The sequence below is a fragment of the Trachymyrmex cornetzi genome, unplaced genomic scaffold, assembly GCF_001594075.2.
Source record: "Trachymyrmex cornetzi isolate Tcor2-1 unplaced genomic scaffold, Tcor1.1 scaffold16, whole genome shotgun sequence".
NCBI classification, from domain to species: domain Eukaryota; kingdom Metazoa; phylum Arthropoda; class Insecta; order Hymenoptera; family Formicidae; genus Trachymyrmex; species Trachymyrmex cornetzi.
Window position 1 is genome coordinate 238,563 of NW_017296201.1, and position 15,852 is coordinate 254,414.

Below are 15,852 nucleotides of genomic sequence, written 5' to 3' on the forward strand. Positions count from 1 at the left end.
CGCGTGAATCGGACCGTAATCTAAAAGTACGCTAAGACGTGGGACTCTTACATTTGTGTGTTTTTATCGAATGACATATTTTTTAAGTCCGTTAATTACCATGATTATAGAATGGAGAGATCCGAGAATTTCTCTGTTCTGCAGCTTTTGTCGTACGATCAAAACGGATGAACGAATATCACTCTGAGTCTCAAGTAAATCTTTTTTTATATATTTATTTAAATGCTCTCTGCAGAATTTTATGAAAGATACAAAAAATGGTTTAATTTACAGGATTGGAATTGAGGTATACAAAGTTTGACCGCTTAGCCTTTATTTCTTAATTGTTTGTGTTTTTCATATAACGATCTTTATAAAATGATGTTTTAATGTTGTTTTAATTACATTTATAAAAAGAATAATAGACTATTTCGAGCTTAATGTGATTATATTATCAAGGATAATTATTGACTATACATTTATATATAGGTTGGTAATGTTGGTATCTTAAACTTATTTTCATGACAATAGAAAAAATAAATTATATATTTTACAATTTAATTTTTCAATCTTAAATATTCCTAAATATATTTATAGTTATTATATATTGCTGTGTTTCATTGAATTAATACAAGCATCAGTTATAACACGTATTATAAAGAAATACAGGAACTCAAAGATAGACATGAGACTGAAACCAGCAAATAGTCCAAGTAAACCGCCAAATGATGCTGCAAGTATTAATGTTATTATTTTCATATACAATCTTACCGCGAATTTTCATGGAAGGACACTTATTTAACGTGGTTTGAGTCAAAATGAAAGAATCTAACAGAAAATGAGTGCGCTTTGCTTCTATCTGCTCCGTGAAGCGAAAGGGGATGTTGAAATGACGCAATTATCATCATTACAGCATGAATACCTTTGAATTGACTGAATGCAATAAAAAACCCTATTTCAAGATTAAAGTAGACGCAAAATTAGTATTTGACTTTGTACTAAAAATGAAAAAAAAAAGTTAAAAACTTGCACTTTTAGTTCGTTGAACTATCACTTGATGTAGACGTTTTCTTAATATAAAAGTTCTACATAGCTTCTATGGACAAAATGACGTAATACCATCCATGATGACAGTTATACGAGCTAAACGTAAGTAAAGTTTTTCATTTTTTCGATTTTCTCGTGGAATTTAATGCGGGTGTTTTTTCATGTGTGCTTTAATTCTATAAATACAATTTTGCTATCCGTAAATCCAATTCGAAAAATTATCGTCAAATAGAATTGATGGTAAAGTAGGGCAACTTTAGGAACCCCTAGTAAATCGCTTCGCTAGGATTCGCTTTTTTTTCTGTCATTCTTTCATTTTGTATCAAAACGCATTATATGCGTGAGTATATTTCATCAAAATTCGTGGTGAGGTATTCTAAATTCTCACCGATATTTTATAAGATGTAAAAACTTTATCTTACCAAAAACATTGCGCCAACTATAATTGACTGATCGTCGATATTGGAAAGCAACCAAATCGTTGAAAAATATATGTATTATACTACGATTGCTCATGCTGGTAGCGTTACTGTAAAATTATAACAAGGAGTTTTTGTAATAACGTGGATCCAGATATGGTGAATGTTAAAGTCACGTTATCTCCTTCTTAATTGGTTGTTGAGAAGAAGATAATGTGACCTTAACGTTCACTGTATCTGGATAAACGGTATTGGAAAAACTCCTTAATATCATTAATTATAATAATATCATTAAAATATACAGAGAGAATATATTTTAGCTGTGTTCCGTTGTTCACTATGAGTATATGTAATGTAAACTATAGATTTTTAGTACTTAAAATCTATACTTTACATTATATACTACAGATTTTCGATATTCGCAGCAAATAATGGATCGCAGCTTTTAATGTATACATATAACTATCAAGGGTATAATCAATCTCTAACATTGTAGATTTCAATGTACGATTTTATATTCTTTAATTAGTCGACATAATTGTACACAGCTAAACTGTGTTCAATTGTGTCGTTATTTTATATCATTTCTAATATTAAATTTTTATATTCCATAATCATTTATTTTTCGAGAAGTAAGGGTATATCCAAACTTGCATAGCCGCATAAATAATATATGCATAAAGAAATTTGTTCAATCACATTTCTCTTACAAAGTCGTACGTAAAATGTGATTGGATAATTTTCTTTATGAATATGTTTATGCGGCAAGTTTGTGTAGATATACTCAATCACTCTAATAAAAGGTTTCAAGATTACATTCAAATGTATTGGGCACGTATAGGTATGAGACCTTTTCTTTATTTCACTTTGAAAAAAAAGAAGCTAAGCAATGTTTACAAGTCGACACCGTGTATCTATTACTTTACGAAATTGGTGAGGTCGTTGGTAATATGCAGTTTATCCAAAAATAATTCTTATTTTACATATTATTTAAAATAAGTAAAATAAGCATAACAAAATCTGAAATTGATCCACGGCGTAGTTAAAAAAGATTTATAAAAATAGCCCTTGAAAAAGGAAAGACAACAAACCAATGACAAGTAGAAAAGGCATAACGAAATTACAAGAAGTAAGTTACAATTAGAACAAGTGCAATTCTATTCATACTTGAATCAAATTATCATTTTTACTCTCAACTGTACTTTTATATCTTTTTCTTAGACGTTAAAATTTAAGGGACTGCAAGGAATTAATAATGGAGTTAAAATTAATGCTGTTGAATAAATATTATTTTAAAATTAGTAAAAAGTACGCATATCTGAAAGAAAATATATAATTTAATGTTTTATACATGCAATTAAATTATTTTTTTTACCCAGGTCTTTTTGAGAAACTGGTACCATTATAATAAACAGTATTATCGAGAATTCCGAAGGAGCTTTCAATGGGATAATAATACAGAACGCAATCCGGTATGCATCCACAAGGTACTTTATTTACATCATCTAATGTTTTTGGAAGATTTTGTTGTTTTTGATTCATCTCTGGCCATGAATTATCGAAAAATACTGTAAAAACATTAATAGAAATATTAAAGAAAAATTAAAGAAATACTTTATTATAGTGTTTTGGAAAGCCTTGGGAATGAGCTACAAGAATGTACAATAAAAAAATGGGGGTGTTTTTTTTTCTATTAAAAATATTTAATTTGATTTGACTTACTTATGACATTGCAAACTCCCAAAGTCAAACCCTTATCACCCTTAAATACGTTTTATTTAGCCCTTTTTATACTTTAAACAATATAAGAATCTTTATTTTAGACTGCATATGTGAGAACACAATCAATACTAGAAATTAAAAATCCCTATTATAGTCGAAGCTAGATTTTCATTGCTTTAAATAATTCAAATTTGAATTACTAATATATACTATATATGTAATTGCATATATATCATATTGTTGTCTTTTCAAATTACGTGTCAAATTGTTTTTCCGGACTATAAACGCAATTAAAACTATTCTAGTAATCACGAATTAAATTGACAAGCAATTTCAATAATTTGATGCTACAATCAAGCATCATATTATAAAGATGTTAATATGTTGAAAAACTGTTACTAGGGTTAATTGTTTTTTATGTATTTTTCGCTATAGTTAATCGCTATAGTTTTAAATATTTTAGTATTTTTGAACTTTTTGAGGACTCTGTATATACTTCGCGGTTTAGACGATATTCACTCTAAAAGAAAAAAACGATTCTTTCAAGGGAGGATTTTACTTTCTTAACGTGCGATTCAACACTTTGACATATGTGTCAAAGTCAAGTTCATTGGATCTGTTATTTTCAACATTTACACATTTTTTTATTTTTATTTTAGAAAATCCGAATTAAATGATTTAAATTTTTGAAGCATTACATTTATTTACTATCCCGAATATATCCATGTCAGGGTTGGCAGGAAAAATCCAGTGGGTGGAAAAAACCAGGGTAAATTCTGGATTTTACCGGTCCGGAGTTTATCCACTGGAATAATAAACTGGTAAAAACTGTAAAACTGCTGCTTTAAAATATAAGAACATGAAGGTGATTCGGTATCGATGCATCTCTCTTCTTTTACTTGATTTATTCATTTCACTCTTCCTGTCTGATTCACTTTTACTTGAATTATCATCATCGTTCTTTTCAAACTTACTACACTTTTTAAGATGTTGTTTCAGTCGTGGAGCTTTTCCACTATATAACTAATGTTCCACAAGCAATACATTTCTGCTTAATAATGTTGTCAATTGTACAAAATTCAAAGCAAGCCCATACAGGGCCCTTATGTTTTCCTCTTAATGTATTTTTACTTCAAAATAATGAATCTATTTATTTGATTATTTTTAAGAAAAGACCAGCTTTTTTGCCGGTTTTTCCGGAAAATACCGGTTTTTACCACTGGCATGAACTTTATCCAAAAAATGTGTACTTTTGCCAACCCTGATCCATGTAGCATAAAGTCAAACATACGGAAATAATTGTGTGAGTGCTTTTTTTAGAAGATATTTTTAAGTAAGAAAATTGTATTGTTGGTATAAAACGTTAATGTTTATTTTTTAAATATTAGCTGATGTATATTTGGGAGAGAGAGAGAGAGAGAGAGAGAGAGAGAGAGAGAGATTGAAGAATTTAAAATACTACAATATAAAAATATATAATTACATGTCCTGGTACCTAGTGTGGTGATAATTCAATATTCATGTATAAAAAAAAATATAATGCATACTTATAAAGTATGTATAAATTTATGTATAAATATTTATGTATAAAATTAAAAGCTCCAGAAATTTAATTACTTGTATATACACGAGGGAAAAATACAAAGTCTAGAAAACATATCTAATACATTAATTAATTTTAAAGAAAGGCTTTAAGAATATAAATTCAAATATTTCAATATTAAGGCTATTCGAACCGCGCTAGGTGTCAATGCAAATTTATATATATAAGATAACAAGTCAACGATTATTCAAACACGCGTTTCGATTCTTATCATTCTCACTGCCTCCCGTTGCAATCTTTCTGCAACTTTTACATTCTCGTCACACGCGTTAAAAACATTTTATTAAATAATTATTATATAGTATATATATATTCGTCGATTATATAGTAAATATAGGAGTGCAACAAGAGAAAGAGGGAGCACGAATAAGATGATATGTGTAGGTCCGCAATGGATGGGAGAGGACAATGGGTTGGAAAAAGAACTAGGTAAGGAAAGAGATAGAAAGAACAAAACCCCTTTTCTCAGACTCCTCGCCCAGCACTTGCCCCCTTTCTTGCCCCTAGAACCCAATGTCTGTGACGTACTTCTCCTCCCTTGTGACCGGACTCACACATACACGCTGCATGTACATCGGACTTACACGTACACACCACATATACATTTACGCATTAACACATAATGAATTAAAATCCTCACAACTATTCTACTAATGAATAAGCTTCCTAATCAATAAATCTTACTAAAATAAATAAATCTTCTCTTTAAAATAAATCTTCTCTTTTGTTCTATCTTCTATTATTGGTGAAAAATGGGATAATCTTTAAAGGTTGTGTGTGATTTTACCTCTTTAGGGTGAATTCAGGTAATAATTTCAAAAAAACTATTTATTATATGTCAGGATACCTTTTACGTATCATCATAGTTTCATAATTTTTTGAATTTCCGAGTTGATCTTTTCTCTTATTTAAAATGGCAAATATGTTTGTATACAGAATACCAAGTCTCTAATACCTACTGTACACTGGACGCGATGGACGATGAGCGATGAGCGATATCCTATGAAAGCTCTGCTTTTTCTCACGTGATGATGCAAAGCAGAGCTCTCATTGGATATTACTCATCGCGTCCGGTATGCAGTAGGCATAAGATGGGTAAAGAATATCAAGATTTAATCATCTAAAATTATTTTAAACGTAGTCTTTCGACTATTAACAATTATTGTAATTTTCATTTTTGCAATTTAGGACGTTCCCTTGTAAATATATAACGGTAGTGTCGCTGCGCGTAGCTTAGCGCCGACACTACCAGTGCCTCCAGATATTAACGTCAAATTATGTTAAATTATCAATGCGCTCGGCAACTATCTTCAAAATGCTAGACGTTCAATTGGGGACATTTCGATAACGCAAATTAGCAATCCATTATACTTATACAGGGTGTTTCCTGTAACTTGATCATTTAAAATATCTTCGTTGTTTTTGATGATATGAGAAAATACCACACGGGATGTTGTTTGATTCGGAGGAGCACGTTTTATGATGAGCAAAAAATTTTTCTCAAGATCATATTTTTGGAGACTTCAAGGTCACCTCCACTTTTTTAAGTGGATTATATGATTTTATGATTTTTTTACACAATATGATTTCTCTAATTATTTTCAGAACAAAATAATGAAATGAATCAATTGGTGGAAAAAAACACAGTTGCTTTAAAAAAATATGTATGCAAAATGGATAATTTTTTAAATAAGCAACTATGTGTGTTTTTTTATAGATATTAAGATACGATTATAAAAAAATTAATAGTTTACGTAAAATATTTTAACATTTTATTACGTCAATATATACCAAAATAAGGTATAAAATATCTCGTAAACTAATGTTTTTATATCACTACCATATACTTTTATATTCAAAATAATTAGAGGAATCATATTGTGTAAAAAAATCCTACAATTCCATTTAAAAAAGTGGAGGTGGCCTTAAAGTCGCAAAAAATATGATTTTTTTTTTTAAGAAAAATTTTTGCTCATCATAATATGTGCCCCTTCAAATCGAACAAAATCTTCTGTGGTACTTTCTCATATCATCAAAAAAACAATGGAGATATTTTTAATGATTAAGTTACTGAAAACGCCCCGTGTAAGTGGACAAATCTTACGATTAAATAAGACAAAACAAATTATGAACATTTATAAGTTTAAAAAATTTTTTTATATGAACAACGGTTTTTGAATTAGTTATCTGTTTTTGTATTTATATAATCTGCTTACTTACTGTTTTGTGGAAAGTAATAAGGGATGCAACCGCATTTTGCTCTTGTGATACTAACTCGACATTCTGCAAGACAATTGTGATATGAGTATGCCGTGAAAGTTAAATTTCTCTCTTTGACATTTGCATACAGCACTTTGTCAGCCTCTTCGCTAAATATGCATTTTCGCGTAGAAATTGTCAAGTCCTTCACTTCGGATTTTGAATACATTTCCGCTGGATTGATGGTTACAAAATGTTGACTGTTTAATCGTACTAATTGAATTTCAGCATCAAAATCTGGATAGTCAAATGAATAATGTATTATGACCTGTAACAATGTATAACATATTTAGTTAGTAATTTCTAACGAAAAGAATAAATACTCGGGTACATAGAATATAAAATGTTACGTGATGAAATTTATCGTCCATCTTATTTTAAGTTATAATACATTACATGAGTTAGATTTTTCCATTAACAAAGAAATGCATGCGTTTTAAACGATTTGGAAGCTCTCATCAATCGTTGGTTCACCCTTACTCAATTTTACTTGCTAAATTCGAAAATTATGTAGTTATAAAAATTGTCGGTCATTATTCAGATTAACGGACGCGCCAATGACCTCGACGTATTATGTTATGACTCTGAGTGACCTTCGAAAAGTTTTAGGTGGCGGTCACTGTTTGTTCAAAAGTTATTAACGAATAAAGTTTAAAAAATGTCTTAATTCTGCTATAAACTAACAGACACATGACTTTCCACGCAAAGGGAGTTCCACCTCACGTCCTCCCCTGTCGCTGCCTCACAGGGCGTACGATTTGCAAAGCGACTTCAACCTCACCTCTCCCTTGTTATGGGGCGTACGACTTTCTATGCGAAACGAGGTCCACCTCCTCCCCTGTTTTAAAAGGAAATCGGTCGCCTCTTGGTTGAGAGGAAAGATGTGATGGAGTTCATTTTACGTGGAAAGTCGTGCGCCCCTTGGCAGGGGGAGAGATTGGGTGGACCTCTTTTCGCGCGAAAAGTCGAACACCCCTAGACAGAAAGGGCATAGGGAAGTTTTTAATATTGTATATGGTAGAAATATAACAAAATTTTTTAAATTTTATTTGTTAATAACTTTTGAACAAACAGTGACCGCCATCTAAAACCTTTTGAAGGTTACTCAGTGTCACAATCTTGACAATATATCAAGATCAAAGTCAAGGTCGGCGCAGTGTCCATTATATTCGAATAATTACCATTATTTTTTCCATTAGAATATAATCATCTTTTTATTAAATAAAAAATGTGTTTTACGTAAAAGAATTTTTTGTTACATATAAAAAAATATCTTTTTTATTTAAAAAAAGATTTGCGTTGAAGAAAAGTATAAACTATTTTTTAAATTCTAATAGAAAGAAACAATCAAAAAACGTCTTTAAATCAATGAAATCGAGTCGATGTCAATTCCATTATTATTTCTTAATGTGCCATAATGTATGCGCCAGAGTAGCGATATGTAACTTTATCTCTAGAGCTGAAATGTGAAAAATAAAAACTTTTGTATGTATGTGTGTATATGTACATACATAAAAATTGTCACTTTCCACATTTCCGCTCTAAAAAAAAAAGTTACGTGTTACATGATCGCTACCTAGGCTAGTCGGTCGGCGCCATATCGGTCCATGATGCATCAGTCGCTCGCCAGTGCCAGTAGACAAAACATGATGTTGCTGGCGTGGCGCTTGCAAGTTGCAAGTTTGTCGTGCTAGCTTCTGACATGGCATTTACGCAAGGGCCCATACTAGCTCCTTATTTAAATTTTTATCAGGGAGGGAAAAAATATAATAATTGAGTATAATTAAAAATTGATTACCTTTATTCCATTCGCTCCAACAATTGTAGCGTAATAATCATTTGGTTCGGAATTTACTACTATGGTCATACCAGTCTCAAATCCGCAGGCGGCAGCTCTTCTCACACTTTAACGTTAAGAATTTATATTAATTAGAAAATATAATGTAATATGATTATTTGTAGAATGCAGAGTCGGATTTTGATATTCATAAGCTTTTACTGCTTTTTATTCCGATATAAAGAAAAAATGATCTTTTTTTATTTTTATCACAAATTAAATGGTAAAATAATTTTTATCTCATAATTTCTTTTCCTTTGTTGTATAAAATATTTTTTTGTTCTATTTCTCTCTCCTAGTTTTTGTATAAACTGAAAGATCTTTTATAAAGCTTAAAAATTCTTTCTCCGCTCTCCAAAAATAGTGTTCATACTTCTTCAATGTTGTTGTATCTGGAAAAGTATAATAATTGAAACTGCAACATAAGCCATGTAGTGATAAACTTTGCTTGAAATATTTATCACATTGATCAATTGTACCTTTCCATTTACACATTGTTAATAAAGTACTGCAGTTTTGTGTTATCTGAAAAAACGTTGCTATTAGCTTTTCCGAAATTGTAAACAGTTGAAATGCATGAATACACTATTTGACAATACAACATAGTTATTTATGCAATATTAAACAATTTTTTTCATGTTTCATAGGTGATTCATATAGGCTTCTTTTCGTAGATTTATGGATTTGTAATGAGAAATGCTCCAGCGTGTCAATTTTATAGAAAACCACGTTAAAAAAATAAAAAAACGCATTTCTGTTATTTTTGCCTACCGGTAATATTTAACACAACATGCAGCTTTCGACGCGATAATCTTTGTCCTTTTATCGCTAAAAATGGTTTAAATGTCAGAGCCGAAACATAAAAGCAAAATGTTACAAGGTTTTAAATAATTGACTTATTGACACCGAGTAAATGTTTTATTAAAAAGATATTAATTTGCATACTTCTTACAGCGATTGCTACTTCGATTTCGATAGCCTCCTTTTATTTTAATTTGTTGATGTATCGGGAATCCTTTTCTGTTGTATTATTTATTCGAGAATTTTGTCGACATACTATATGCGCATAATAAATTGTTCTTGTACATACATACCAAGTCCATTACTTTAAAAATGGTCAAATGGTTATCATCTATAATGTCTTGTAGACGAGTAAGGTTTCTTTGAACGTCCTTTCCGAATATTCCCGGTTTTAGTAATTCGTTCATTAGCCGCATTTCTTGAATTAAATATTCTTTCGAGACATTGGCTGGTATTTTTCTATGAAAAATGTAATGCAAATAAACATGGTAAAGAGGTAAAATAAGTAGTATGTAGTATGTAGAATTATGCAATATATGAATATAAAGAGAAATTAATTATCTGCGAAGTTATTGAATACTATTGTATATATATAAATATATATAAACCGTAAAAGGCTAAATACTTACAAATTTTCAACGAACTTTTTCGTCAAATTATAAGATATGCGATTCATATCGCACACAGTTATTGCGGGAAATGGATAATTCCAGATTCCATGATGCGTTGATTCAATGACTGTCAAAGTAGGATGAGTAGCGTAATAATTCCAAGCCATTCTTATTAAAACAATGGCGCAACCTAATGACACGAATACCGCTATCGCCCAAATAATTCTATAATAAATAATTGTTAATATACCCACATATAATATATGTGTAATAATTGTTAGGGTTGTAACAAACGACAATACATATATATATATATGTATATATTGCGTACTATATAAAAGCGCTGTATAAAAGAGGAGAGCTAATTAAAAACACTAATATCATGTATAAAAATTAAATCAATGTATGTTAAAAAAAAACACTTATTATATATATATGTATTACAATATCCGGGGATCTGTATATCCTATACAAATTTTTTTCACCGTTTTTAGTCCGTTTTTAGCTTGAGCAAACGGTTAGTTTGAGTGGTAAAAACGTTCACTCCACTCAATGAGTATGATTCCGTTTTTACGTCGCAAACAGGAATTTTTCCGTAAAAACGATGTTTAAAACGAATTGTACATGAACATATCCGAGTGATGATAACGTATACATTATGAGTATTTTTGAGTAAATACGTATTGTTTAAATTTGAAGTGTAAAAACGTATCTTTAGCTACGAGTATAAAATACTCGTTTAGCACTCACAATTGCTTACATATTGCACGTTTTGAAATTTGAAATTTAACCCATATTCTTTATTATATCTCATTTTTTAGATTTCATTATTTCGACACTTTCCATTTTTTGTTGACACTGAAGTTGGATTAAAATTTTGAAGATATTTTATTAATTGGTTATAGAACTAACATATTCTTTAAGAGTGCTGCAAGATAAAATTTTTAATATATATTTACGACGGAGTAATTTTAAACGGCTACTAAATTTTTAGTTTAATGTCTGTTGAAAATTAAATTTTTAATTAAAAAAAACGGGTATATATTATCCGATTTTATAAAAAAAAATTGAGCTTCGAGAAAAACTGACCTAATAAATTGAAAGAAAATTATTAACTAACATATATGAGTATTCCCCTTGTATTAATAACCTCGTTGTTACCACACGCTCGTATAATCGAGCCTTACGCGATATCAGAAGTTTGAAATCTCTGTCGCGTTGAGATAGACTATTCAAAAATGCGTAAATACATGTGTTTGAAGAGAAAAATTCTGTTTTTTCACATGTCTCTCGAAAAATTTTTTTGATACACCCAGTACATGTTTTTATCTGAAAGTACTACATTTTAAGAGTATCACCCTAAAATTTTAACTAAAAAAGTTTAAAAAATGAAGAAATTATGATCTTTTACATTACACACACAGTTCACTTTTTTTACGTGTACGTCTTCAAGAATTTTTGAAACATATTGTTATTTGGTTTGTAACGTTACCATTAATAAAACACATTTTATAATGTTCAAAGTATATATTCCATATTTTGTTCAAACATATGGTTTTAGAATGTCAACATCAATTAACCAATTTGATCGAGTGTGGTAACCGTGAAACTTACAAAGGTGTGACAACAAAAGGTTAATGTGTACTATTTTTATAAATACTATAAAGTATTTTAAAAATAAAAAAAAAATTCAGTCACATAACATCTTGATAAATTATCTGTGTTTATATTTTATTTATCAATTTACATTTAAAATTACAACATATTAGATAGTTTACACATACCTCTCTGTTTTGGAACGTTGAATTTGGCTGATGTATTTATAACCATGTAATCCAGTGTTATTGCAAAATTCGGTGGCTTGCCTTTTCAAAATCTTCCAACATTTAGCATTTGCGATTGATACTTTATGTCGAACTTGTATTCTACTTGATTTCATATTTAACTCGATTATAAACGAATTTTAATGTTACAAATTACAATTGTCAATTGTGCTGAGAATATAAATGTTACGCGGGAGAGCAAATGGAAAGATGGTATAACGTTTTCTTCTCGCGAGTACGTTAGCGTGTTAACTGCTGTACATCGGACAGAGTAAATAGCAAAAGCATATAATGCAACAACACATGCGATGTGACATAAAAAATTTATTCGACTTTTTATCGATTGGCGCGTGATAATTTCAACTTTCCTAGCCGCGATTTTATCCATGTATAATTAATTATTAACCGATGAAAATGTTAAAGCACATCTAATGCATACATTACAGATTCTCGTGTCACTTGTCATTATTGCTCTTTTAAAGTAGAATGCTTCGTTTACATTTCGCGATAATGAAACATTTGCCTGATACCAATGAATATTAACGATAACGTAGTATACTCAGAGAAAGAATAAAAATGTGTATCGAGCGCTGTTAAATGCTACCATTAAAGTAGGTATATATAAATATATGATTTATATGAAATTAACTTTATATAGTTTACTTTTCTGTAGAAAAAAACTGATTATTTCTTTTTTATCTAGAACGATCCGGTTCAATCTTGTCACGTAATTATTTTCAATCTAGTAATAATTTAAAAGTGTATTGTGGATCGAAGTTAATTCTTTGCGAGAAGAGTATTCTATATTCTATAGCCAATGTAATTCTACAATTGCTTTTAAGATTTAAGAAAAGGTTACTTCTATTTTTCCTTTAAATTAAAATATTTTTTATTTAAATTTATAATTTATATTTACGACGATAAATTTAACGACATTTATAATATACAAAATTATTTCAGATAAAATTTTAGTACATGCACTGAATATACTCTTACAATTAAAATTAAAATACTTATCAAAATCATGTATATTAAATTTTGAAAATTTTTAAAAATATATTACATTCATTCTTAGAAATATTAATATTTATACTTAAGATTAATATATTTATATTTAATTAAATTATATATATACAATATATATGAAAGTTTTGTTTATAACATTCTATTTTTATTGTTTATTTACCTTATTTGTTTTATTATTTACTAAAATTTAAAAGAATTGCAAAAGTCTCAATTTTTCGTATAAATACTTTAAGTACTTATGTAAACAAATTGATAGTATTTTATGTATTTCCATATATTTCCATTAGCTGCTTATTAAAATAGTTTTTGGTCTATATTTTAAATAAACCGTGAATAAATTTTTTGTTATTTGTAAGTGCAAATAATCTGTAATTTTTTTCAAAATCCGTTTATTTAAAAAGTTAGTGTAATGCATTCTTACATTATAATGCATAACTCATAAACATGAAATGAATATCTAGTCATCAAAGTTTAGGAATAATGAACAAACATTATTTACAATTGTTTTATGTTCAAGATTATTTCTCTTACTCTTATGTATAAGAATTAAGAAGATTCTTTGCTTTCATAATATAGTATTGCGTAACATTTTCAACTACATGTATAATTACTCAAAATAATCATCATCGAGAAATGTATTAGTGAGTCTTTATCGAATCTGGTTAGCCAGAGTAATGACGTGTGCATAAGCAACGACGTTCCTGTGGTGTTTAGTACTTTATCTACCTCCTCGAAGTTATTAATGACTCTTGCTGAGTCAGGCGGCAAAACGAGACGCGGACTACGGCATGACAAGCGACACCTTCAAAATTTAATATCCACGCGAGCGAAGATAGTCACTTCTGATCGATTACTCACGGAACCTGCCACTTATAGGCTTCTTGTCGAGTGTACGTATGTTTAACTCGATATATTATTGAAAAATTTTATTCCTAATATCCCTCGACATGCCTAGCAACTATTGAATCGAAGTGTCTTCGCGATTATAACTTTATTAGAACGGATGTCAGACGTAAATAACTGGATAATAAAAGAAATTTGAAAATGTAACATATGGTTTTTTTAGCTGAATCACACATATCTTGATAGCCCAGGCGTGGTGTATATATATATGTGTGTGTGTATGTTTGATATTACATCGTTGATTTGTTGTAAAATGTAAGCTTTTCATTTAATACAATATGTGAAGAGCGTGTTGGCCGTCCATGTATGTACGCATCATTGTATGTACGTGGGGATAATTCAAAATATAAAATGGGGCACGGGATTGCGGTAAGCATATGGTCAGCCCCGATCCAGTATAAGATCGAATAATGTGTGGATAACCCGTGTTCTCTGCCCATACGGCAGCAACGAACAGGCCACCACGCGAACATGCGGCTAAAGAATGAATATTCAACAGTAAACACCGGTAACGCTTGTAAAGGGAAGCAGAAAGGGTTTAGTGCTGCTGAGCACTCGTTGGTCGATCCGATGCAACGGTGGAGAACCGACGAGGTACCGTGACTTGTACGGACCTCACGCGCACCAGCTGAGAGGGATGTTGTTTACGATATTACATCTATAATACCAGTCAAGTGGCCAACGTCCGGTCACATCGCCGTAATCTCCTCTGCGCCAGGACCCTCGGCTCTTGCCCAGATACAGCACGTCGCACCGAAATTATAATAATGTTCGCTGTAGTCATGTGCACTACCGCCGCGTTAATGCCTTTTCTCAAGCGTTTTACAAATCGAATATCATGCACATGGAAACTTTTTGCGAGTCGTCACAAACTGTGTGCATATATTTATCTAATTTCAAAAATTAAAATATCCTAACTCTAGTCAAAAGATTTTTTAAGTTCCAAAATTTCCAAAAAGTTTTTTTTTAATTTTTTAGTAAATTCTTGATCAAAGATATTGTACTTCTGGTTGCGGCGTAAATACAATGTTTACTCCCACACAACAATTTTATTTTTAATTAAATGTTATTTATTATTCATATATGTATATACAGGATGGGTTATTTTAATTTATCCAGTCGATTTTCTCAAAATTTGTAAGTTTAAAACAAAAATGTTTCAAACAAAAGTTTTATGGTTTCAAAGAGGAAAGAAGTTGGTGACTTTGGGAAGATCTTTAATGCTTACGTCGCCCCAAAAAGACATATTTCTACTTGTATTAGCTATTGCGAAGAATATCACTAAGGCTTCGGTGATCTAATGATGAGGACGCTCACATGAAATGCAAGAGATCAGAGTTCGATTCTCGACCGAAGTAGTATTTTTTGCAATAAAATTATTTACAGATTTTAATATGGTATATTCAGCATCATTAAGATCTTTCTAAGATGCCTGAAAGCATCAAATTATTGAATTGTTAATAAATTTAATTTGTGATATTACTATATAATAGTCCAGTCGGGTTTGCGTTTCAAGACTTAAAAGTTTTATCGACGCGCAGTTTAAAGGACTACACGTATGTAGTACACAAATACAAATCGAATTATCTCAGCACTTAACAAAATTAGCTTCACTCCATCTCGACCGTTAAAGATTTTGTTCCTTATTGTTGTGTAATCGTATTTACGGTCTTAAAGAAATTCCTTCAATATTGTTGTCTTTTGAAACATTTAATTATAAGGCCTCGATAGTCTAATGGCTCAGGACGCTCGTACGGTTTACAAGAGATCCGGGTTCAAGTCCCGGCCGAGGTAATATTTTTCGCAATAAATTTATTAACAG

The 15,852-nt window shown here is 30.3% G+C and overlaps 1 protein-coding gene across 1 annotated transcript; it reads right to left on the reverse strand.

Moving 5' to 3' along the window:
* Positions 1–579: 579 nt before the first annotated feature.
* LOC108758727 (sodium channel protein Nach) lies at positions 580–12,217 on the reverse strand. The gene is made up of 9 exons (XM_018503809.1): positions 12,063–12,217; positions 10,297–10,503; positions 9,961–10,126; positions 9,240–9,391; positions 8,828–8,933; positions 7,042–7,297; positions 2,821–3,013; positions 1,449–1,555; positions 580–710 (listed from the first exon to the last, which is right to left on the reverse strand). The coding sequence occupies exons 1-9, from the start codon at positions 12,215–12,217 to the stop codon at positions 580–582; spliced, it is 1,473 nt and encodes a 490-aa protein (XP_018359311.1).
* Positions 12,218–15,852: the final 3,635 nt, after the last annotated feature.

What these genes read in the sequence shown, in the direction of transcription:
- LOC108758727 (XM_018503809.1), bottom strand. Translation starts at nt 12,217, where the DNA reads ATGAAATCAAGTAGAATACAAGTTCGACATAAAGTATCAATCGCAAAT. An exon ending in GATACAACAACATTGAAGAA is followed by an intron (nt 8,934 to 9,239) that starts GTATGAACACTA and finishes TTAACGTTAAAG; the next exon opens with TGTGAGAAGAGCTGCCGCCT. An exon ending in TCTTGCAGAATGTCGAGTTA is followed by an intron (nt 3,014 to 7,041) that starts GTATCACAAGAG and finishes ATGTTTTTACAG; the next exon opens with TATTTTTCGATAATTCATGG.